The sequence below is a fragment of the Cetorhinus maximus genome, chromosome 3 (assembly GCF_964194155.1).
Source record: "Cetorhinus maximus chromosome 3, sCetMax3.hap1.1, whole genome shotgun sequence".
NCBI classification, from domain to species: domain Eukaryota; kingdom Metazoa; phylum Chordata; class Chondrichthyes; order Lamniformes; family Cetorhinidae; genus Cetorhinus; species Cetorhinus maximus.
This window is the reverse complement of record NC_135881.1, coordinates 66,225,695-66,251,247: the sequence shown is the minus strand read 5'-3', so window position 1 is coordinate 66,251,247 and position 25,553 is coordinate 66,225,695. Positions and strand designations below refer to the sequence as shown.

Below are 25,553 nucleotides of genomic sequence, written 5' to 3'. Positions count from 1 at the left end.
TCCCATGGATGGGATGAGGACAATGACAGTGTTGTGAAAGACTGAATGGTGATGTCCCTTGCACTGGCTGAGAGTGAGGGCCCTGTGGATATGTGATGGGTTTGAGTGTGTGAGATTGGGGAGTGATGAAAAGAGTGACTTACCCTGGCAGAACGGAGATCATCATTCATCCTTTTGCAGCACTGGGTGGCTGTCCTCCTCTGCAGGGCATTCACAATGACCACTACCTCCCAAGCTGGGTTGGTGACATTGCTACCCATCCTGCGGCCAGAGCAGGGGTAGAGGACATCTCCACAGCATCCAGCAATCACTTGAGGGACCTGTCATTGAAGTGGGGGTCTGCAGCCTTTTTGCATTTGCTAGCCATGTCTCCCAGGCAGCAGTGGTGAACTGGTGTCGATGAGCGCTTTGTTGGCCTTTTAAAGATGGCGGCCGGCGTGATGCAACAGTGGGGTGATGGCGAGCGGTCAAATGAGAACCCGCCTGCCATGGAAATGACGTGTTTTGCGGGAGTGAATATATAATGCGGCAGGCTCAGGAAGATACGGCGTAAAAACCCATCATTTTCATCAGTGGATAGGACTCCATTTTACCAACCATTGCACTTAGTGCAATTCTGGAAAATTCCACCCATAGTACTGCTTTACTGCACACGTGTCTTCCATGATTTGACACCAGATGAGAATGAACTTAAGTGGGTTGAGAGATCATATTGATAATTCTGTCACATTAATTATATTGATTTGTGACAGAAGAGCCCTGGAAAAAGTTTTACTAATACAACTGCTGGGCATGGCACTTATTGACTTTTGGTTCCAATAAAGTAGGATACAAAATTCGCATTATTGATAGTACTTTTCTGTACATTACCAGAACACATTTGTTGGTGCTTCTCTCCTTTGTTTGGACTTTTGTTTGCAAGGTACGTTTGATTTGATCACAATATGTATATAAATACTGTTATATTGTAAGCTTAGTCACATCATGAAGCCTTATTTGACAAATATGTTTTCCTGTTAAATGAACAGCAAACTTAGGTGTTCTCGGGAATCCAAACTGTTTTTATTGGCTTGACTCTGTTTTTTAGCAGTATGGAGTTTGATTTCTATATAAATTAACCAAGTTGCTGCGATTATTTGCTGATTAGCTAAAAATACTCAAGTACCTTTTATCTTCTTCAATCAATAAAGAAAGCAAAAGGCTAAGCATTAATATTTGAAGTGAGATATGCAGCTAATTTTTCTCCAGGAAAGAATTCCAAGATCAAATACAACAAAGTAAAGCTCCTCGCTTTGTCTTCCACGAGATTAATCACAATTGAGAATGGGCTCAATCTTCAGGAGTGAAGAAATGTGCTTGGTTCAACTTTTCTTTCAGACAGAGACAGCATACTGTTGTGTTAACGAACTGGGAGAGCTAGGACTTGTACAGTTCAGAGATGTGAGTACCTTCTACGTTTAAAAATATATTTGATAACAAATCTATTTTTATTTTGTTTACAAAGATGTGACCCAATGCTACAAAATGTATTCAAGCGCCTTTATCTCCACATTGCCTACAACTGATGCTTACATGATGAAAATGTTGCATAGCTGACTTGGCTATTTCCCCTTCACAAACCAGACAGCTTGTCACATATCCTCCTTGTTCAGTTAGCAAATTTTGAGTAAGCAATTACAAGTATCAATAGAAAATCAACCATTTAAATATCAGAAAAACTATAGTGATCTGTATCCCTTTCACATTAGTAACAGTATCTCACATTTGATTCTTCTCACACTCGTGTAGCTGAATCCAGGAATCATTGCTTTCCAGAGGAAATTTGTGAATGAGGTCAGGCGATGCGAAGAGATGGAAAGAATTCTACGTAGGTTTTATATCCCAGTTGGATAATTTAAATTTTTTTCATGAAATTTATTTTAATAACTGAATTCATTATCATTATTAAAAAGTTGACAAGTGCTTAAAGTTGAGTGCTATGTCTCATAACGCATTTTTTTCTTTCTTGCAGGCTTTTTAGAAAAAGAAATTACAAAAGCTAACATTCCAATCATTGAAAGTGCAGAAAATGATAAGGCCCCTTGCCCAAGGGATGTAATTGAATTGGAGGTAAATATTGATTTCTGCAGCTACTGCCTGTCCCAATTTATTGATTCTAGGGGAAATCACTGTCTTTTTCCTCTGTGATTCAGTATTGATTTCCTTTTAATGTATATTAAACTTATTGTAAAAATAATTAGTCTTAGAATAATCATAAAAAGTGTACATAACTATGCTGTTAAAGAATGGAATACAGGATTGTTCTACAAATTAAAATATAATGTGATTTGGTGTGCTCTAAGTAGACCTTCTGTGATGTAAAGATAATTGTACTTACCAAAAGTAAATAGGATTCTAAGTTTCATTTTGAATGATTTAATATTTATCGCTTCCTTCTGATATATTTATGAGATTATGTATATTTACTCCATAATATTGGGAGAATCAGAGATCCAGCTTTGATTATACTTCTCCAAACTTTTTTCATCGCAGCTCCGTTGTTCACTTTTTCCAACTCTTGCCCTTCACTTCTCCTTGCTGTTCCATGACTTACTTTGAGGCTTTGGGCAATGTGACTGCTCCGTCACCTCTTCCTCTCTTTATTCTGTCCAATGCTCCTATTCAGGAATTGGCAAATCTTATTCAATAAGGGTGGTCAGTTAAAAGCAATAAAAGTAGGGGAGGTAGTGGTGTAGTGGTATTGTCACTCAACTAGTACCCCAGACACCCATGGTAATGCTCTGGGGACCCGGGTTCGATGGTGAATTTGAATTCAATAAAAACATCTGGAATTAAAAGTCTAATGATGACCATAAAGCCATTGTTGTAAAAACCCATCTGGTTCACTAATGTTCTTTAGGGAATTTGACTTTAGGGAGTCAAATGTGATTGACTCTTAAATGCCCTAGCAAGCTATTCAGTTCTCAAGGGCAATTAGGGACAGGCAATAAATGCTGGCCCAGCCAGCAATGCCCATATCCCATGAAGGTTAATCAGTCCTTTGATTGGGAGTCAATAATTTAATCATATCCAATATCCATCAATTACTAAATTACAACTTTCTTTTGTAGATTGCAGCCCCATCCCACTGTCAGCCCTATTATATAATTGCAGGGCAGTTCCATTTAGGTTAGGACATCACAGAGGAAGACGACAGTGATTTCCTGCAGAATCAGTAAATTGTGGCAATACTAATGTTATCATCCTGGGCTAGTACAACATTCTAGCAATATATCAAGAATCACGATATCTGTGGACTAATCATAAAACTGAAAACTCTAAAATGATATTAAATAATGCTGGAATAAATGATTGCCACTTTCATCACTTATCATTGCATCATGTGACTGCCAGGATGGTGGCATGCCAACTAGATGGATTGTGGTCCTTTCTTATTTAGCAAAATTGGGCTCTTTACTGCTTTTCTTCTTGGAGAACTAAAGGAGCTTTTCACATAGATAAATTGCTTTTCCTGACTCTTTTTCTCAAATATTTACCTCAGAATCTGAATGATGGGTGTTACAGATCATAATGAAGCATGTAGAATGCATTTTCATTTTGTTTGTGATCAAAGAATAAGGATTGCATTATTGTCATGATGGTACAGAATTACTAGTATTAGTAATTATTTTTACCCTTAAAATTATTCCTAAACCAAAAATAACAAGATTATAGTTTTAGTCACCAAGTAGTAAGTTAGGGGAAAATGGCTAAAAGATTTGCTTTTACAAAAGTATCACAAATAATTTCTGCTGATGTTATTATAGTAATTTGTCTCTGATTTAAAAGAGCAAGGAGTAACAATATTTCATTTGCCATTTCAGTCAAAAATGGATATTTTAGGCTCCTTTATAAAATGATGCGTTAACATTTCAATCTATTGTCCTCTCAGTAAATCAATTTTAATTAGGTTTATCTGCCCTTCATAAGTGCTCTTTGCAGAACTGTAGGGAATTGAAGCAGTAAAATTTCCACGTTTTCTCATTTAGACTGCTTTTGAAAAGCTAGAAAAAGAGTTGAAAGAGATCAACACGAACCAAGAAGCTTTGAAAAATAATTGCCTGGAGCTGATAGAGCTAAAGTTCCTTCTTCAGATAACAGAAGATTTCTTTGAAGAGGTATGTCAATTATTGCCACATATGTATTGAATACATTTATGTTATTGCACCATCATGGAATAACAAATGCTTCTAATGCCATCAGCAGAAATACTAAAGTGTCCTCAAGATGAGGAAAATATCTTAATATGTTGATATTTTAACATTTATGAATTTCATATTTGTGAATTCTTAAAATATAGCAGTGGGATTTAGAGTTTATGCAAACTAGGAGATGTCCAAGCCACAACTCTATCCTTTATTTTCCACTTCACTCCCACGCACATGCACAAACACAGGCACACAGATTCATAGATATACAGCTTTACTGACATTTATTTATATAGTACTGTGTGTTTGTGTATTGACCAACAAAGCCATCATGATAATTTCAGACCCCTCATGCAATTATTGAATATAATTAAATAAATAATAAATAATATAATTAACAAAGATAACCATTATAATTGCCAAAGGGCTGTCATGCTTAATAAAAAAAGCAGTTTGTTCCTTCCCTGTATATTGAGATCAGTGACCATCACTGAATGATGTTAATGGATGTATTGCCCTCTGATATCACAAAGTTCAACTGATAGTTTGTTCAAGAAAAGTGCTTAAAAGCTTTTCTAAAGTGTTTGTAGCTAATCGAGTAAAATATTGTTGCTTTAGTACAACAATTACCACAATTTATGTTTGAAATAATTTTCAATGCTTCTTGCAGCTGAGGAAGTTGAACATGAATCATTTCCAATCATGTCTGTCTGTTACTGGTGCAAATTTTGAAAAAATTTAAGCCTAATGTTACAAGAAAGTTAATAATGTTTCTTGAGACTAGGTTTGCCTAACTCCGTTTGGACATATCCTGGAGGTGTCATCTCATGACATTTTGCCTCCAACCACCTAATTCGCATGCCCCTGCCAATGATTGCCCAACTTGGCCATTCATGTCGTGCACTGCCTTGCCAAACCAACTGGAAAGCAAACAAACTCATTACCCTATTGGATCATCATTGGCTATCAGTCAAATAACCTTTTTCATCACTGTCCGATATTTTAATAATTAACAAAAATATTCAAAGATAATTTTTTTAAAAATGTAATGCTCCTGTGATTGCTCTCCCAGGCTGCGCAGTGCAGTGTGCTGGAGATTAATCTATAATTAATTAATATTCCAGGCCAATCCTGGAGGGATTGCACAATAGCAGAGACCCAGGGCAGAATCGTCCCAGATTTGCACTAAGCATGATAGCGGGCGGGAAAAATAATGTTTTTCCCGCCGGCTGCAATGGCCGGTTTTCGAACCCTGTAGTGTCCCAATCCCGCCTCATCAATCATACATTCCCAGAAAACAACTCACACACTCACAAACCTATCGTACATCCACAGGGATCTCACACCTCAAGGGACAATACCACTAGCTCCCACACACAACCTCACATCTCCATCAGGCTCATATCCTCTGGACCTAGCATCCTCATCCCGTCCATGTCTCCGCTCACCACACAAACATTCCACGCAGGGCCATGTGTCCTGCTCACACTCTCTCCATCTGTTTTCATGCAGGAGAAGCTGGCTCATAACAGCAGGGAGAGGTCCCAGACCAGGGGTGGAGTAGCCCACATTAGGCTCCTCACTCACTTTGAGTTCGCGATAACTGGTGAGGATGTGGACCGTGCCTGCGGCAACAGTGAGGTCAGCAGCGAACACCCACGTGAGAATCCTGCACCACATTATCTCTCCCTCAACGCAATTGTGAATGCTCTCTCTCCTGCTTTTGACTCTGCTGTCATGCACTAATTATCTCTACTTTGGTTCACAGGGAGCTCTGCCAAGGGACCAACACCCTCAGACAGCTAGTCCCTCAGCTCCAACCACGTTCTCAAATGCAGCCAAGAGGACACTTTTTCCATGGAAGAGCTGCAAATAAGCAGTCTGGAAAACCCGTCACAGCACTTACCCACACCCTCCACCAGCGCAGATACACACACCTCGATGGGACCTAAATCTAGAGCAGCTCAAGTTCACAATCTGGTGGCCAGCACATGGACATGTGTCCACAGCAGGAGGAGGCAGGTTCAGCCAAGCTCTCTGGCAATCAGAGGACCACTGTGGAACAGGCATCTGTGAGGTCGAGTCAGATGTCGAGCCTCCGGATTTGGCCTTCTGACTCATCCTGGAGAGTCAGCAGAAGGCATGGGAACATCACGCAGAGCTGTTAGAAGCTTTAACTTCCAAGCATGCAAGTTGGAGGAGTGCATCTACCTGCGCTCTGTTGAAGTGGTGCCCACATGTGTGCATATGGAGGTCTCAGTGGATGGTCCAGCAGAACAAGGAGGTGTGTGCAGACCTGAAATCCATCATGCTAGCCATGGGTGAGTTCCTGCAGTGGCGACGCGAGGGGGAAATGGGGCACCTCGATGTCCCCTAAGATGTACCTACCCCTCAAAGAGTCATACCAGGGCCCTCAGGTGCCTGAAGGGAGGAGCAGCAGCAGCTGGACATCCCAGGGTCATCCACTCAGGAATCTCAGGGACTGCCTGCTCTCTCGGAGTCCCCTTTGCCTGTGACCCCTCAATCTTGTCCTCTGTCACCGCAGAGGGAGCAATTGGCCCACAAGAGGACAGCCAAAGCTCCAGAGGACCCACAACGAAGGCATCAGAGGCAACAGTGCCAACCATTGCACAGGCTGTCTCCATCCCTGCTGCGGATGTCAGGGCAGCAATTAGAAGTCTAAGATGTTCAAAAGTTAAGAAACTATGATCACAGTTGGTTGTACGGGTGAACACATTTTGTCACTTTACAGTCAGTCTGGAAATATATTCACTCTCACTAAATAATGTGTAATGGTGTCTTTCAGCTTCATTGACAGGCTTCATGAGTCCTCCCACTGGATCCCTGTGTAAAGTTCAGTTGCACACAGCCAGCCCACGAGTGATTCTGGAGGGAGAAGTGTGTGCGTACGCATATGGCAGGACCTTTTGGAGCCTTGTGAAAGCACTCTCCCATGCACGCGGATCCTTCCTGAAACACACTCATCTCAATGTCCTGAGCATTTTCAATGCTGCCTGCCTGAGATTGGCTTTCTGTTGTCCATCTGAGCTTAGCTGCAGCTCCACCCACCCACTGATCATACCCTCATGCAGCACCTGATCTTGCCCACCATGACTCTCGTTTCATTTTTGATTTGGCAAGCATGGTGCATCTAACATTTGTCTTCATGTCCCCCGTCCTTTCCCATCCCCCAGTCACCCATTTCCTTTCCCCATCACCCCACTGGCATCACTTTCCACCTCCCCACCATCGCCTACCAGCCACAACCCTTTTCTATCGGGGATGTCCAGGTGAATGTTCACATTCCCTTCCTTCCTGAAAATCCCACCCCCACCCACATTAACCTCCCCAACCTCTTCCTTCTCACCCCCAGAGTCCATGTCTGCCTCCGAGCCCCCACGAAACACCCTCGCCGTACCTTCTACCGATACCATTGCACCCGCACCCTCCCACCCTACTGTCTCACTCTGCCCTTGGTCATTCTTACCATTCCCTCCTACCACACCCACCCTCAGTTCATTCCCTAGGAGACAGGCAGTCATAGGCTCATCAGAGTCCTCTCTTGCACATTCACCTGGGTACCCCCTCCGGACTCCTTCCCCCTTGGGCCTCTGTCCCTGCCCCCAAACTCCCAAGCCGCCTTCCCCCCACCCAACCCCCCCGGACTCCACCCCCTGGATTCCTCCCACCCTTAGTCCTCCGCCCTTCATGACTGCTTCAGACACCCTTACTTCTTCTGCCACCCTTACCCCTCCTCTCCAGAGTCCTTCCTCCACCTCTACTTCTTCCTCCAGCCCTACTCCTTCCCTCTTCCCGACTCCTTCCTCCATCCTTACTCCTCCTCCTCCCCGCACTTCTTCCTCCCCTCAGACTCCTTCATCCCCTTGGACTCTTTCCCCACATTCCATTCCTCCTGAACCCTTTCCCTTACACCTTCCGCCCCGCCCTTACACCTGCCTCCCCAGTTGCCATCTTCTCCCCCATTACCCCATCCTCCTCCTGTAGTCCCTCTCCCCTCCCAACCTCCCACCACCCCAACACCTTCATTCCCCCCCCCAACCTCACCCCGCACGACACCTTTGTTCCCCCCTCCCTACCTCATCACCGCCCCCCGATACCTCTTCCTCTCCCAGCTGATAGGCCTACCTCTCCCAGTCCCTGTACATCTTTGTCTCCCAAACACAGCTGGACCTTCCTCTCCACTCCCTCGGCCATCATCCGTTGTTAGTAGACCCTCAGAGACTTTCAACCTTCCATGGGCTGCTTTGCGGCGGATCCATGTCCATGAGAATCCACCCAGTATGCCATGGACGTTCCTCCAGGGTCCCATTGCTGTCGGGCTCCAACATCTTCTGCTCCTTGGATGTCCATGATGTGAGTAAGTCCTGACTTCTGTACATCACAATTGTCAAGTCGTATTCTACACCAGCATGTTTTCCCACCAATGTGGGCGGATGGTTCTGGTGGGCTGGCCTGAAATGATATGCAGATGTATTACAATAAGGTTCCCCATGTCTGATGGCTTGAAACACGGCCCATCATTGAGGGACAGACTGGATGATTGCAAACTGGTTTCACAATGTCGTGAAACCGATTTTTGGCCTTCTCACCATATTGTCCGCACACGCCACCGAACACACCCGACACCAGCACACACGGAAAATTCCATCTCCAGACTTCTAGATCACCGTCCACCTTTCAGCCAGTTTGCACAGCATTCATTTGGACTCACTCTTGCCAGTCAGAGAAGGCCATTCATCCTTTTCCAGCTCTGCACTTAATCTCGCTGCTGGACCTCTCAACTGCTGACCTCCACTGCCACCTGTCCCTCCTTGGTCATTTGGAACGGCCTCTTCCAGTCATTCGATGGGAACAGTATCCCCTGCACTCTCTGTCCGCTTAGGGATGGTAGGGGGAGGTGCTCTGTCAGTGTTGCTAAATCATGGGGTCCATCTTATGACCACTCTGCAACATCTCCTCTGGAATGAACTTTCAGTCACAATCACTTCTGTCCTGGACAACTTTCATGTGATAGGTAGCAATGCTTTATTTTAAACAATTTTACACTTCACCAACCATCTCCTCTCACACGGACAGGAGCACTCAGTTTAACTGTACTTTTATACTAAGTGCTAGTGTAGCTGCCTTTCAAAAATGGCACCACCTGTAGTACCCATGTCAGGTGCTCTGTGGATCTCCCACCTCTAATATGTGATTGCAAGATCCCTCCAGTCACTTCCATTAATTGGTCAGTCAACCAACTCAAAACTTGGGCATCCATGAGGCGCTGTGAGCCATCAGCAGCATCAGAATTGCATTCAACCACAATCTGTAATCTCACAGCCCAACATAGCCTTCACTCTACCATTACCATCAAGTTCAGAAGCAGATGCATGAGCACACCGCCACCAACAAATTTCCCTCCAAGTCACACACTATCCTGACTTGGAACTATATCATCATTCCTTCACTGTCACTGGGTCAATATCCTGAAACTTCCTTCCTAACAGTACTCTGGCTATATCTAAACCACCAAAGACTGCAGTGGTTCAAGAAGGCAACTCACCACCACCTTCTCAATAGCAATAAGGGATGGGCTATAAATGCTGACCTTATCAAGACGCACACATCCTAAGGAATAAAAATAAGGGCAGGAGAAAGACAGCACACTGGTGATGGAGCAGAAAATTGTTTTTCAGTGTAATTTAAACGAATGGAAGCATTTAATAGGGAGTGTCACCAAAGGTGACAGAATTGCAAAAGCCTTTGAAGAGCCTCAAATTTAATTCAACCTAATACCACTCAATTTCAACTACCTGCCAACCAATTGCAACTGCAATAATGGACAATGCCAGTGAAAAATCTAGCCTTGTATGACAACAGTTAGTTGATCATTTCAGACACTGCAACCAATTCTCATGGTGCCCTTAGCCAACACATGCAAACATAGCAGTTAGGAGCAGCAACCCTCTGGCAGTACAGTCTCTTCAGATTACTCCATGGTGAACAAGACTGCAGGAAGTGGAAAGCAGAATAAGTGGTGGTCGCAGGGAAACACATTTGTCAAAAAGGTCCCCACATGTCAGATAGATCAATTTAACTGCAAAGATTTGTTGGGACTGTTCAAGGGTTGTTTGTATGAACCATACAACAGACTGGTTTTGTAAGGGGCAACAGCACACAATTCCTTTTTCCAGATAGAAAGACAGTTGATGAACGCAGTGTTTTCATCCTGCATGAAATATAAATAATTTCTGTATGTTAGGCTATCCAATTATGATACAACTAGAGGCAAACTAGAAGCTGATATATGCTACAAAATTTCATCTTGGAGACAAATGGTGGCCAGTGGCTGGAGGTTCATGACTTAGAATCTATAAATTAGAGTTACAGTACAAAGGCTTTATTCTAGTCAAATTATAAATGGTCAAATCATTAATATATATCAAAATGTGCAAGCATCTGCCCATCAAGTCATTCTATGGTCAATAAACTCGTGTTTGATTGACAGCTATTTATTCACCAAGATTGCAAACTTACAACATCTGCACAGAATTCAGGATGTTCAGATTGCTATGAAATTAAACTCAATGAGTTCAACATAAGACCCACATCACTTATATTTGATATTGTATAAGAAAGTCTACAAAAGACTTTCAGGCCAAATATTTTGCAGGTTATCAGATTGTGTAAGAATTACATTCTAAAGAGGATGTTTTAATCTTCAGTGGGCTGATTCTATCTTTATTCTTAAGTACTATCCTATTGGTGTCTTGCTTCCTCTTGCTGTTTCCTATATATTATTTTACATGTGAATAAATCTATCCCTTTTAGCTTGAATTTCCACCAGCATTACATTTCCTGCTTTTTGAGAAGACCGCATATGCTGCCTAGTGTAATATATCATGATTCAAGGATAATGGCAAACTAACCCTATGACATATATAGAGAGATAGATGACAATTTAGACTCGCTTTGCTGGAAGAAAGCCCAAATTGTAACACTGGTCACATCTCCAAAAATGCAGTTTGTCGGTGGGTTGATGTGGTAATTAATACCAAGTGTAGACATTACCAATCTGCTTATATTTAAACATTGTGTGCTGAAAATCTTTGGCTCATTTGTTGCATTCCTGCTGCAACTCTGGTGGAAGTACCTCAGATGGACAAAAAATAGTTTAGGAACCAAGCACTATTGAGCCCCTGACTGCTCACTGCTAGATCAAGAAAAAGGGGTCAGAGCAACAACTCCCAACATCGAAAGTGTTTTGTCCTTGGTCTTTCAGTCAGCAAGGTTAGTGACTGATACATCCAGTGAGAGGAAGTGTTCCAGCAAATAGAGTTGTCACAGAGGTCTGGATCTGGGAAGGTAGCCTGAACCTTACACCTCACCAAAGATTTTTTAATGTTAATGTTGCTAACCCCCCTTATCAATGGTCTGTAATGTATCTGGGGGTTTAGGGGGAGCAAAAGCACACACTATGTCACAGTTTGCAGCCTAACCACCATGATGGGGCACCCAAAATGAGCCCCTTCTGGCACCAATACCCACTACCAGTATTTAAACAATGTGACCTGCAGTTGATCTCTCAAATACTGGCAGGGTCATCAGCAGAGGTCACCACTGAGCACATCACAAACACTTCAGCTAGGATGAGAAACTAGGTTTTTGGTCTTTGTCACTCTAAACTTGTTTACATTTTATCAATTTGTTCTCATAAGGAGAAATAAATTAGACTCTTTTATAATGGTTTTGTAAATTAGAATTGTTCTATCTAGGCTGCTCTGTATTTACATAATTGAAAAACGATTTTCCCTTCATGGAACACAAGCTTTCAACCTGCAATAATTGAAAAATAAAAGCACTTTGCAGCCTGTAGCCTTTAATGTGTATTGGGTTTTGTCTTCTCCAGGCAGAATCCCAGCTGTCAGGCTCTGAGCTCCCCTCTGAAGAGTCTGTCTCTGTAACAGGATTTTCAAGGAGGCACAGCAGTACTAGTGGAGGAGGACGTCTGAAACTGCGGTAAATCTAGCATCTGTATTTCACTTGCCATTGCAAAGTAGGTTATATAAGCACAGCAGGTACAAAAAGATGGTCCAAAACAGAACATGCAGAAACAGCTCAAAAGATGAGGGTACACAGCACGTGAAATTCACAAGTTTATAATTCCTTCTTTTCCTGTGGGTAGTCACTGTGACAGAACCCCTTCATCCTATTTCAGATAGCAGGAATCTCTACTTTATAGGTATGCTTTTTTTATTAGTAATTTGTAGATTGCTAGTATTGTTATGACTTGAAAGTGGCTTCTGTGATCTCTTTTGGGAGCGCTGTCATTGTATGGAAGAAGGTCTGAAATACACATCCAGTTGTACTGTATGACTGGGTTTCTTCTCAACTCCAAAGTCTTTATGAAGAAGTATTTGAGCCTGTCTGCTGGCTATTTGGGCTAGAAGTTTCTCACCCAGTAGTTTATGAGATGATGCCAGGGAGATGTTGGTGACAAGCACTCTGCATCAACCAGGTCAAGTTGTCACAGCTGGTAGTCAGTCATCATCATCAGATGTGCCTCAATTCGAGGGTGATGTTCAGGGTCATGAGTTTCTGACATGGGTCCTTATGTGACTGAACAGGCCAATTCTTGACCCACAGATCTTTGAGCACATGGGGCAGAATGTCCCAGAAGGCAGTGGAATCCGGAGTGCAAGATTTGCTTCCTTTTCTTTCCTTCTCCACTGCCAATGTGCCTCATTATGAAGGCTTTTGGACTGAGAACATGATGCAGCTTGATGGACAAGTTGTTGCCATTTTGAACGACTGGTAGCAAGCTCCTCCCAGTGCTGCTGCACTTCAATGAGAACTTCAGAGTGTCTTTAAAGCATTTTCTTTGTCCTCTCCTAGAATGCTGGCCATCTGAGAATTGCAAATACAGGACCGTACAGGGGAGGCACTTTTCATCCATCCGGACACAGTGTCCAGTCCATCATGGTTGATTTTGCAGGAGTTTTGCTTGAATGCTTGTGGAGCTGGCTTCAAGAAGGACACTAGAGTTTGTTCCAATTGAATCCTCCAGTAGTTAGGAGAGAGTAAACAACACAGTCAGTTCATACTCCTATCCAGAACATTGCTCAGATTTTGTGGTCAGCAGTAAAACAAGGACACTGACCTTAAAGAAAACTGCACTGAGAGATTTTGTGACCTCTGATGAGAATTCTAACTCTCTCAATGTGCAATTGATTGTAGCATAGTTTAATGGGAAATCTCATCATCAAGCTGCAGTTATATCAACAACAAAAACAGAATTACCTGGAAAAACTCAGCAGGTCTGGCAGCATCGGTGGAGAAGAAAAGAGTCGACGTTTCGGGTCCACACGACCCTTCAACAGAACAGTTTTGTTTTTATCTTTGTTTTTGTTTGTTATATCAACAAGTTGTGCAAGCAGCTAATCACACTGAAGAATTTTCACAGACAACCATCCAAATGTTATACAGAGCAAAATAAAGTTCAGGACATACAAGTGTAGGTAGAAGCTGAAATATCAAAAACTTTTAAAAAGTTTGAAGAAAAATCTAGTAATTAATCATATTGGAGACAATTAACAACACTCTACACATTTTTTCAGGGCTACACCAGTTATTCAGCAGTAGTTATTACACAGTTTACCTCTAAAAATCCAGCTACACTGCATTGCACAAGGTTTAATTTGAGTTTTGCTGAAAAAAGAAACATGTCTAAGCTTTCATCTTGCACTCATCAGGACACTCACAGGAATAGCAATATAAGGGTAAAAACACAATTTATACTGTATGTGAAGAGGGTGCTGATTGGTTGGCAAATGGCGTTGCCATGGAGAATGCACCGCAGATGGTGACTGACAGTTAATTGCCAAGCAACTTTTGAAATTTAAACCAGGCAGCTTGACGCTGATTGGTCAAGGCATTACCCTGAGGAATAAGTCAGCAAATGGCTGTCACTTATTTTTTATTCATATCCATTGGACCTGCCACTCAACATGACTGGACAGCTTCGCTCGAAAGTAAGCTAAAAAAAAATGTTTGCTGGACTTGTGTAAGAGCGATGAGCTACTGCATGATATATATCACAGGGTGCATCCTGATGGTTGGCTGAGTCTACCTATGTATGGGTTGCCCAAGACTTACAAAAGTGATATCCCTCTATGCCCCATCTTATCTATGACTGGTTCTGCGCAACATGAATTGGCTAAATGGTTATGTGAATTGTTACAATAAGTTTTGACCAGGTTTTCCACATACAAAATAAAGGACACCTTCACATTTGCGAAGACCATACTGGACTTGCATATCGACAGCAATGCTGTGTCCATATGCTCATTCGACATTGATAGCCTATTCACCAATGTTCCACTTAAGGAAGCCATAGATATTTGCACTGCAGCACTATATCATGCTACCTAGACCCACCATCATTGCGTGAATCAGTATTCATTGAACTTATGAACTCGACAACACACGCAGTGGACTTCAGTTTTAATGACACCATGTATGCCCAAATAGATGGTGTTGCCATGGAATCCCCTCTAGGCCCAGCTCTTACAAACTTCTTTGTTGGGCTCCATGAGAAATGTGTCTTCGATGGAATGACACATAACCTCCTACCCCTCACACGTTTTCGATATGTGGATGACACGTTTGCTATATGTAAATCTGCAGTTGCATGTAATAATTTTCTTATATGTCTTAATGGGCTTCATCCTGCTCTCAAATTCACCTATGAAATGGAGCAGTCAAATGAACTCCCCTTCCTTGACGTACTAGTTGAGAAATGCCAGGGAATTCTCCGCCACCGTCTAACGCAAGCCTATCTTCACTGGTCAATACTTATGGTTCCACAAGCTATAAGATTGGTCTTATAGGCAACCTTGTAAAGATGGCCCGAGCCAGTTTCTCGCCATGCAAGCTTGATAATGAAATAGGGCACTTCAAAGGCATCCTGCAGGATAATGGCTATCCGATCAGATCTTTCATGCTGTATATCACACAAACTCATGAACGAGCCTAAGGCCATTACTTTCAGCCTTGAAAAGTACCCGGTCTGCCTCAGATTACCTGGAAGGGCAAGGTATCTCAAAAATTTGAGCAACAGATGAAGCTAGCTGTTTCACGCTGCTACTGTGCAGTAGTATTCGCCACTAATGGGTTGCTGCCGTCAAGCCAAAAAGACATTCTGTCTATCACACAAAAGACTGGCGGATCGTATCAAACAGCATCTCCCAACCACTGTTTGCAACAGGCAGAGTACAGACCATACCCAACCACCCATGCTTGCAGACTTCAAAACACAGTGTCCGACATTAGATGTGATTCCGCAATTGGACAACATTTGCTAAATAATCCTCAATGTGCTAAGAATTACACTGATAACCAATTTAAGATTGTCAGTCGGGTTTGCAATGCGGCTCATTTGTGTGCACTGGAAGCCAAACATATTAATACACAGGGCTCTGTTCTTTGCAGGCAGAAAGAACATGTGCATACATTGCACCTGTTTCAGCTAAACAAAATAAGTGAAGCCATTTGATGACTCATTCCTCAGGGCAATGCCTTGACCAATCAAGGTTAAGCTGCCTGGTTTAAATTTCAAACAATGCTTGACAGTTAACCATCAGTCACCATCAGTGGTGCATTCTCCATGGCAATGCCACTTGCCAACCAATCAGCACCCTCTTCACATAGTATAAATTGTTGTTTTCCCCTTATATTTGTATTCTTGCGAGTGTCCTGATGAGTACAAGATGATAAGCTTAGGTATGTCTCTTTTCTCAGCAAACCTCAAGTTCTGTACTACCAAATAAAAGTTTCACTTTTCAATGAGGTTTCAAACAGTAATATGAGAGTGGAAAAGAGAAAGTTCTCAATAGATCAGGTGATTTCATTGATTGTCAGCTGTGTCGGGGTGGTGGAGACTTAAGGGGGTCAACAGCACAGCCTCTGGTGTTAATCTACATTTACCCTAAATCCTGAAGTTGCAGTCAGATTCAGAGGGGTAAAGGTGGTGAATGTTCTTCAAATACCCAACAAATTCTGGGCCAATGTTTCAAAGCTTAATCACCAGCTTTGTCAGTGGTCTGCTTCCCACATTGTCTTTGAGATTCATTTCGATTGACCATTTAGATTAATTGTGAAGGTCCTTTTTTATTTGTCTTTTCTTACTAGTTTGACTTCAAAGGGAACAAAAACACTAATCAGTTCAGCAGTTCAGTTCTTTAGTGTTTTCTTATCTTACTGTTACACTGTACAGACCAGGAGCTGGGAGGGCACTCCATGATAATTCAATTGCATGAAAAGCTTTTCATCAGAGTTGTTGAAGAGAACTGCTAAATTGTTTTCTTTTGAAACTGAAAGTGTAAGGAAGTATTAGGATGCAGCTAAATCTACTATATTTTTTTGCTGTCACCGCTGTTCAAATTACTATTTAATAATCTGATTAAGCAGTTTGAAACTGAGGGTGAAATCATCCAGTCCCATAGGCGACAGGCATCATGGGTGGCATGAGCGGACAAAATGGCAAGAAGGCCAAAAATCGCTTTTACACCTCCTTCACCAGTTTGCGATCATCCACTCCATCTGTCAATGGCGGGCGACGTTTCCTGCCACCACATGTCCAGAACCTAATTTCAATACTTTAGCATTTCATTGTAAGCCATGCTCATCAAAATCAGCACCCCCATGTCAAATTTACCGCGCATGTCAGCATGACTTCAGAATGGCGTGTTTCACAACTGCCTTTAAAGGCATGCACCTGCCGAGGTAACTTCAAGCAGAACTCAGAGATGAGTGCGCCATCCTGCCGCAGTGCTCACAAGTATCGCCCATAGGTCATCAAGGAAGAGGTGCCACTTGTTGAGGGGGGTGTGCTCATGAAAGTCACTTTTGCCCGGCTGGCTTTCGCACTGAGCCGGGGCAAGGGCTCCAGTGCGGGTGAGGCCAGTGGAGGGGTGAGTACAAGGCAGCACAGACTGAAGGAAGTACACAAGCACATGGCGGGCAGGGGTGAGGGAAGCAGCCACACACTTAGAAAAGCTTGTCAAAAGTGAGCATTCTTCCACGGCTTAGACCATTCAGCAGCAGCTGCATTGACATGCTTGGAGTCGGGCTTCTGAAGCATTTCTGCCCACTCAAGCAATGCAAAAGCACGAATGTGATACCAAAGGCTCAAGAACCTTTCACCCCCTCGGGCAAAGATCACAAATTAATGTGCGTTTTAGGGGGCAGCAGAACAATTGCACAAATGTAGAATAGTCCACTAGTGAAAGGTGGCCATGGCACAATCACTATTGGAGGTGCTCACAGCCCCTTGCTATGTCTTCATTAAGGTTTAGACCAGTATCTATTATTGTTCAAGCTAACAGTACAGCCTTGCAGTCTGGTCTAGGAGAATGCCTGCACTGACCTGAGAGCACTGCATGCAGTCCAATGGACAATGCTGCTGCCAATTGGCCAAGCGGAGTGAGACAAAGATGGGCGTGGTTTCGGACAGCCATGAAGCGCAGTACCCACTAACCATCCAAGTGGTGGCCAGCACTCTCCTGAATGTGTGAAGGAGCTTTCAGACTTAAACGAGAGAGGTCCTTAGGACACATATGCTATCCAAGGCGTCTCTCTCTTTGATCTTGCAGGAGGAGAACATGAGGATCATGGAGCCTGATGACTTCACGGTATACCTCATGGTTTACAAAGACAAGAGAAGAAGAGGAAGAAGAGAGCGTCGAGGCGCCTGGCTCGGCAAAGGAAGGAGCACCATCCTCAAGATGAAGGGTTTGCAGGGCCTCCCGCACACGAGCTAATGACCCAAAGAGAGCCGTCACTCGTAGGTGTTTCACTAGACCCAGGGTCTATAGACAGCGCTTGCCATTTCTGCAGATGACTAAGAACCAGCGTCGCTGAAGACTGTGCATGTCTAGGGAACTGGTCAGTCACATATGCCACCTCCTGCAGGATAGATGCCATGGGGACATGGAGGGCATCCACTGCCAGTGGCTGTGAAAGTGACATGGCACTCAATCTTTACGCCAGTGACTCCCTCCAGGGCTCCACAGGTGACCTGTGCAGGATCTCACAAGCCTCCACAAAGTGTATTCAGAAGGTCACATCTTCACGAAGGCCCAGGACTTTGTGCATTTCACCCAGGATCAGGAAAGCTAGGAAGCAAGAACACTGGGATCTGTGCAGATCTCAGGTTTCCCATAAACTGTACTCATGTTGTGCTTAGATGTCCATGGCAAAAAGCAGTCAACTACGTAAACCACAAGGGCTTCCACTCACTGAATGTTCAGCTGGCGTGCAACCACCACCAACACATCTTACAGTCTGCGCACGATTCCTACACCCTTAGCAGATCTCAGATACCTGACATCTTCCAGGGTCCAGAGAGGCTGCAGGATTGGCTCCTCGGGTCAAGGGCTACCCACAGAGGACATGGCTGATGACGCCTGTGCGGCGGCCTCAGACTGTAGCAGAGCGACGGTAAACGAGGCTTATGCTGTGACCCGGATTTGGTGGAGCAAACAATAGACATGTTTAAAATGCGGTTCTGATGCCTTGACAGGCCTGGTGGAGCACTGCAATTCAGTCCCCACAGGGTGTCACTAATCATCATAGTTTGCTGGGCACTATACAACCTGGCTGAAGAGGAGATGGGAGAGCTACACATCTCCTCCAACAAAGAGGACATTGAAGGGAATGATGGTGAGAGTTCATCGAAGGCAAGGGTGCTAGCAATGAGGCCATCGCACTGGCCAGATGAGGCAGGCTCTCGGGAGGCCCTCATAGCTGCAAAATTCATGGAGGATGACGACGAGATGCAGTGGCAATAGCCCTGACATCCTCACCTTGCATCTGTGAACGTTTGACTCCTGTGTGGCTGATGGCAGTGCACATACCCTCAATGTTCAAGCTCATGTTATGGAGACACAGTGGAGGCCCTAATAATATCTCGATTCCAGGAGGATGGTGACGACTTGCAATGAGGACACTCCATAAATCTTCACATTGCCTCTGTGAATGTCTGACTCCTGTCTGGCTGAGGGCAGCTCACTTGCGTCTGTGTTCAGGGTCATATAATAAAGATGCAACTGTGAAACTTTAAGTGAACTGAGCAGTAGGAGCACTATGTCAGCTTTCAGCACCTGACCACTTGAGGAGCACAGTGTCATTGGACACAGATGCTGAAGAGGTGGGGGGACAGCCCCACCTCAAGGTACTGAGAGCACACAGAGAAATGACAAAACTCTATGACACCTGCCCACGACATTCTGGTAGCAAAGACAAGCACCATCAAGGTGCAGGCATCACAAATGTGCGCAATGAGTGTGAAGCCAGACCATCACTTTGTCCTGAAGGTTACACACTGCATAGTGTGGAAGAGGCCCTAGACTGAGACACTTGCCTTTATCTTGTGCAAGAACCAAGGTTTCACATCTGAGTGACACGAACACTGCGCATCAGTGGGCTCAGAGTAGTTTTGAGAGAGGGATGATGTGGTGCAGGATTCTCACATGGGTCTTCACCGCTGAACTCACTGTTGTCGCAGGAGCAGTCCATATCCTCTCTGGTCAGCCCCAATGTGCTACTCTTAAACGGAGTGAGGACCCTGATGTCCGGCACTCCGCCCCCGATCTGGGACCTCTCCTATTGATCTTATCCTGCATAAAGCCAAATGGAGAGAGTGTGAGCAAGGCGCATGCCAGGCCAAATGAAAAGGATGCCAATCATGTGCTGAGTGGAGCCATAGACAGGATGAAGAGGCAATCTCCAGAGTAGATGAGGCCAGATGGAGATGTGAGTGTGTGTGTGTGAGAGGGTGAGTGATGATGTCCCTTGAGCTGACAGTGAGTGAGATGCCAGTAATCTGTGATGGCCTTGTGAGTGTGAGTTTACAGTGATGAGATGGTTGATTTACCCTGGCGGCACAGATGAGATCATTCATCCGTTTTCTGCACTGAATGGTCGAGTTCTTGCATGCAGTATTGGCACTGATGACCGCCTTCCAAGCCGAAGTGGTGAGACTGATGGGCCTCCTGCGACCAGAGTGGGGGTAGAGGACATTGCGGCGGACCTCCACGGCGTCCAGAATGCATTCCAGGGTGCGTCACTGAATTGGGGAGCTGCACTGTTCTTGGCTTTCAGCTCCATGTCTTCACTGGAGCAATCCTGAGCTGCAAGCACTGAGAAGAAGCGTGCACATGGCTGCATTTTAAACATGGCGTCCGGTATATTTAGGAAGTGGCGAAGTAATGGCATGGTGGGCCATTCGGAGGCTGGCAGCCAGGGATCCAGCATGTTTCCTGTGACTGCATAATTTATGAGGCGGGAAGAGAATGTTATGGTGCAAAAACCCGCCATTGCTGCCAGCATGTAAAATGCCTTTCTTCACGCCCACTACTGCACTCAGTACAAATCTGGAATGATTCTGCCCTGAGTCATTTGTTCTGTCAGGATGATATTTGGAGACACCTGTCTTGAAGCTACTAATGTATATAACGTTATTGGAAATTATATATTTTTTTAAATAGAGGGTTAATCTGTGGGTGTGTCTTAATTGGGTTAAAACCAGCTATTCTGGGTGCTTTGATGTATCCTAGTTTTGAGATGTTAGAGAGGTAGAGTGCATTTGCATTTTATTGAAAAGAGCATTCAAGAAGGGGAGTGAAATCTGGCACCTCGCTAGCAGGGACCAAGCAATGTTTATATTACTAATAAAATTTGGACTATGAAAGGGGTTTTATTGTTAGAAGAGATGGAGTTCAAAGGGGCTGATGATACAATGAGAATTTACATTCAATGAGATGTGCTGGGTATAACCGATTGCAGTTTTATGTGCGCAAGGCAGAGGCAATGTAAGATCAAAGCCTGTAAGCCTACCACTGTGTCTGCAAAGGAACAAAAGTGAAAGGAACCTCATTTTGAATTTGTAAGGTGAAAATGCTTTGCCTGGCATCTGCTTAAAGTCTAGAGGTTGTTGTTGCCTTAATGGAGCTTAGCCTGGGAATTTGTTAAAAGTTATGATAGTAGTAATTTATAGCCATGTGTATATGTTAAATTTGTGCAAATGAATAATTGTCTCATGTATTCTGATATAAAACCTCTCGAGAACTGGTGGTCTGACTCCTGAATTTAGAGCTACATCTCAAACATACCACTTAAAAATATAGCTTATGACAGTTGTTTAAAGTTTCTCTCTAGGATTTTTAAATAACTCAGCTTTACCAACTGCTGTGTCATAATAGATCTGAAATATGTGATGGTAGTTTGTACTGATTCCAGTGTAGACCTCAAATCATAAAAGAGGTCATTGTTCACCCAATGCCTGCTATTCCGCATAATTTGTGAAAATTGTCAAGTTTTGCTTTATAAGAAGTGTAAATCTTGCCCATTGAAGTTGTCTAAAGCATGGAGCACAAGTAAAACGTCTCTGGAGAGGATCCAAATTGACTCTTGTTGGCAGCCTTCTGATAGCTCTGAAAAATGACCACTTTTCAAATCATCTGATAAGAGATGAGCCTGCTCGTCCAAACAGCATTTTACTTCTTGACTTTTTCTTGCATTTCTCAATTATGAGTCTAGAAAGTGGATGTTCCCAGATTATTAAACTGCAAAGAATATTAAAGTCAAAACATCTGCATCTTAAATTTCCAGGAGGAATCATTAAATAGCATCAATAATGCCAATTTTTATGATTCTATGTAGCCCAAACACATTGAAGCCACTTGTAGTCATTAAACGTCTGCCCTGGCTGAGATTAGTGAACTTATCATGGTCTGGAAATTACTTCTGCTCTGTACTGTATTGTTTAACACTGTACCACACAGTGCATTTATCCACAAAGCTATCAGAGGAGATGTATAGCATTGAATTACCAATGGAATGTAATGCATAAATGTGATCTAATCTCATAAGTTTTCTCCATACCTTTTATGCAGTTTTGTGGCTGGAGTGATAAAACGAGAAAGGTTTCCTGCTTTTGAAAGATTACTATGGAGGGTGTGTCATGGAAACATTGTCTTACGTCATGTAGAAATCAATGGCCCAACTGAGGATCGTATGTCTGTAAGAAAAACATTTTGCACTTGAAATATTGACTAATTTGGAGTGATTTCTTGATTTAGCACCCTTTTAGGCAGATGTCATGTAAGTCACGCAGAGAGGATTTGGGTGGGGAGGATACAAGGACAGCACCTTATTCAAGCATTCCGTGTGGAGCCCAGAGAAGCATGTTTCTTAAAGGGCCTTCGCTACACCTCAGCCAGGTTTTACTGTGAGTCCAGAGGGAATACTCCTCTCAGTAGGATGTTAAAATAGCTTTGGGATGCTATTACAGATAGAGCCCCAGTTTGTATAAATTAATGAGGCTCTTACCTGAGTCAGGTGGACACCAGAGCTCCCAAGAGAAAAATGAAGAGCAATAAGTGCACTTCTTGGGTTGTAGTGTCGGAACTCCCCTTCTTAAAGTTTTTGTCAGGTGGAGTCAATTGAAATTCTACCGAGATGGTTATTAGATTTTGGAGTGTCTTACACTAATGGCCATGGGGAAGAAACTATCACGTTATTCAAAACAGAATTGGATAAGTATTTGACAAAGAATATAAAGGGATATGGAGAAAGAGTGGGGGGGAAAAGAATTAGTATAGATAACTTCAATTCAGGCTCACACTGGCATAGGTACAATGGGCTGAATGGCCTCCTTCTGTACTGGAAACAATGAAAAAAGACCAGTTTTAACCATCATTTAAATATAAATTCGCTGAGCACAGAAGGCACGTTAACAGAACATATGAGATCTTTAAAACAAAAACAGAATTACCTGGAAAAACTCAGCAGGTCTGGCAGCATCGGCAGAGAAGAAAAGAGTTGACGTTTCGAGTCCTCATGACCCTTCAACAGAACTGAGTAATATTAGGAGAGGGGTGAAATATAAGCTGGTTTAAGGTGGGGGTTGGGGGGAGAGAAGTTGGGGTGGTGGGGGGTGGTTGTAGGGACAAGCAAGCAGTGATAGGAGCAAATAATCAAAAGATGTCACAGACAAAGGAACAAAGAGGTGTTGAAGGTGGTGATATTATCTGAACGAATGTGCTAATTAAGAATGGATGGCAGGACACTCAAGGTACAGCTCTAATGGGGGTGGGGTGGAAAGACTAACAGGGCTTTAAAGGTATAGATTTAAAAATAATGGAAATAGGTGGGAAAAGAAAAATCGATATAAATTATTGGAAAAAACAAAAGGGAGGGGGAAGAAATGGAAAGGGGGTAGGGATGGAGGAGGGAGTTCTAGATCTAAAGTTGTTGAATTCAATATTCAGTCCGGAAGGCTGTAAAGTGCCTAGTCGGAAGATGAGGTGCTGTTCCTCCAGTTTGTGTTAGGCTTCACTGGAACAATGCAGCAAGCCAAGGACAGACATGTGGGCAAGAGAGCAGGGTGGAGTGTTAAAATGGCAAGCGACAGGGAGGTTTGGGTCTTTCTTGTGGACAGACCGCAGGTGTTCTGCAAAGCGGTTGCCCAGTTTACGTTTGGTCTCTCCAATGTAGAGGAGACCGCATTGGGAGCAACGAATGCAGTAGACTAAGTTAGGGGAAATGCAAGTGAAATGCTGCTTCACTTGAAAGGAGTGTTTGGGCCCTTGGACGGTGAGGAGAGAGGAAGTGAAGGGGCAGGTGTTGCATCTTTTGCGTGGGCATGGGGAGGTGCCATAGGTGGGGGTTGAGGAGTAGGGGGTGACGGAGGAGTGGACCAGGGTGTCCCGGAGGGAATGATCCCTATGGAATGCCGCCGGGGGGGTGAAGGGAAGATGTGTTTGGTGGTGGCATCATGCTGGAGTTGGCGGAAATGGCGGGGGATGATCCTTTGAATGCGGAGGCTGGTGGGGTGATAAGTGAGGACAAGGGGGACCCTATCATGTTTCTGGGAGGGAGGAGAAGGCGTAAGTGCGGATGCGCGGGAGATGGGCCGGACACGGTTGAGGGCTCTGTCAACGACCGTGGGTGGAAAACCTCGGTTAACCACCTTCAACACCTCTTTGTTCCTTTGTCTGTGACATCTTTTGATTATCTGCTCCTATCACTGCTTGCTTGTCCCTACAACCACCCCCCCCAAACCTCTCACCCCCCACCCCCCCACCTTAAACCGGCTTATATTTCACCCCTCTCCTAATATTACTCAGTTCTGTTGAAGGGTCATGAGGACTTGAAACGTCAACTCCTTTCTTCTCCACTGATGCTGCCAGACCTGCTGAGTTTTTCCAGGTAATTCTGTTTTTGTTTTGGATTTCCAGCATCCGCAGTAGTTTTTTGTTTTTATCATATGAGATCTTTTGCTGGTGTCAAGGACTGTCATACCCATGGAGCTGGTGATGGATAAATCTGTCGAATTCCTCAGAAAATTTGTGCGAAGCACTGGCACTGGTGTGAGACCCCAGATTTACACATTCTGAGACATGTTAGCACAACTATTTTTAAAAAGGTGGTTGAATGCTAATTCTGAACTCTGAAACAATTACACACGATTCAACAAGGGTCCTTCGGCAATTTCCTTGTTTTCCTGATTATTGTGCAACGGAATTGAAATATGGGTACTTAGGCTTTCTAAGTGTTTTGTATTATGAATATATCATATATAGTATATACTAATCTGAGACTGTGGGAGCAAATTTAACATAGCCCATCTATCCAGAAACTGACGAGATTGTATGTAACCCTGCTTTAGCACCCCATCTGATTTGCTCTTCGTTAAACTCAATGCAGAGTAATATTGGACAGACAGTAAAACCCACATTGAAACTAATCCTGTCAATTTCCCACCTGGGAAGTTAGGTTGCAACTACACTATGTCATTCCCAATCAATCAGGTTAATAAATATTTTGTTTCCTGTCAGATTTATACCATTGATATAAAAAAACTTTCCCAGTTCTTTTTTTCTTTTCCTCAGGGTGAGTTCATCAGTAAAGATGTGTTCATAGTTTTCTTCCAAGGAGAACAGTTTAAAAGCAAAGTGAGGAAGATATGCGATGGGTAAATATCCAGTGAACTTGGTTAACAGATGCATTAAGGGTAAATAGCCCAATATAGTTGACTCTGGGCTAAGTTTAAAGCCTTCCTATTGTTTTTATTTTCCAGGTTCCATGCCACAGTGTATCCTTGCCCAGAAACCTTGCATGAAAGAATGGAGATGAGTGCTGGTGTAAACTTGCGACTTGACGATATACACATGGTATGTTCTGAAGAATTTCATCTAAAAGTGTAAGGGTAGATTCTCCACGATGGACACCCACTGTCATGCAGCAGGTATAAGAAATCTCAGGTATGCTGCACCTGTCATCAAAGAGGATCATGTAATT

General features: G+C 43.5%; 1 protein-coding gene across 1 annotated transcript in view; it reads left to right on the top strand.

Moving 5' to 3' along the window:
- Window positions 1-1,323: 1,323 nt before the first annotated feature.
- LOC144674102 (V-type proton ATPase 116 kDa subunit a 1-like) overlaps window positions 1,324-25,553 on the top strand; it is a 215,139-nt gene continuing 190,909 nt past the window's right edge. The window contains exons 1-8 of the mRNA XM_078535614.1: window positions 1,324-1,440; window positions 1,789-1,867; window positions 2,012-2,109; window positions 4,029-4,157; window positions 12,100-12,209; window positions 22,145-22,271; window positions 25,145-25,227; window positions 25,333-25,426. Of these exons, the coding sequence (XP_078391740.1) occupies window positions 1,324-1,440; window positions 1,789-1,867; window positions 2,012-2,109; window positions 4,029-4,157; window positions 12,100-12,209; window positions 22,145-22,271; window positions 25,145-25,227; window positions 25,333-25,426 (837 nt within the window). The remainder of the gene's footprint in view (window positions 1,441-1,788; window positions 1,868-2,011; window positions 2,110-4,028; window positions 4,158-12,099; window positions 12,210-22,144; window positions 22,272-25,144; window positions 25,228-25,332; window positions 25,427-25,553) is intronic.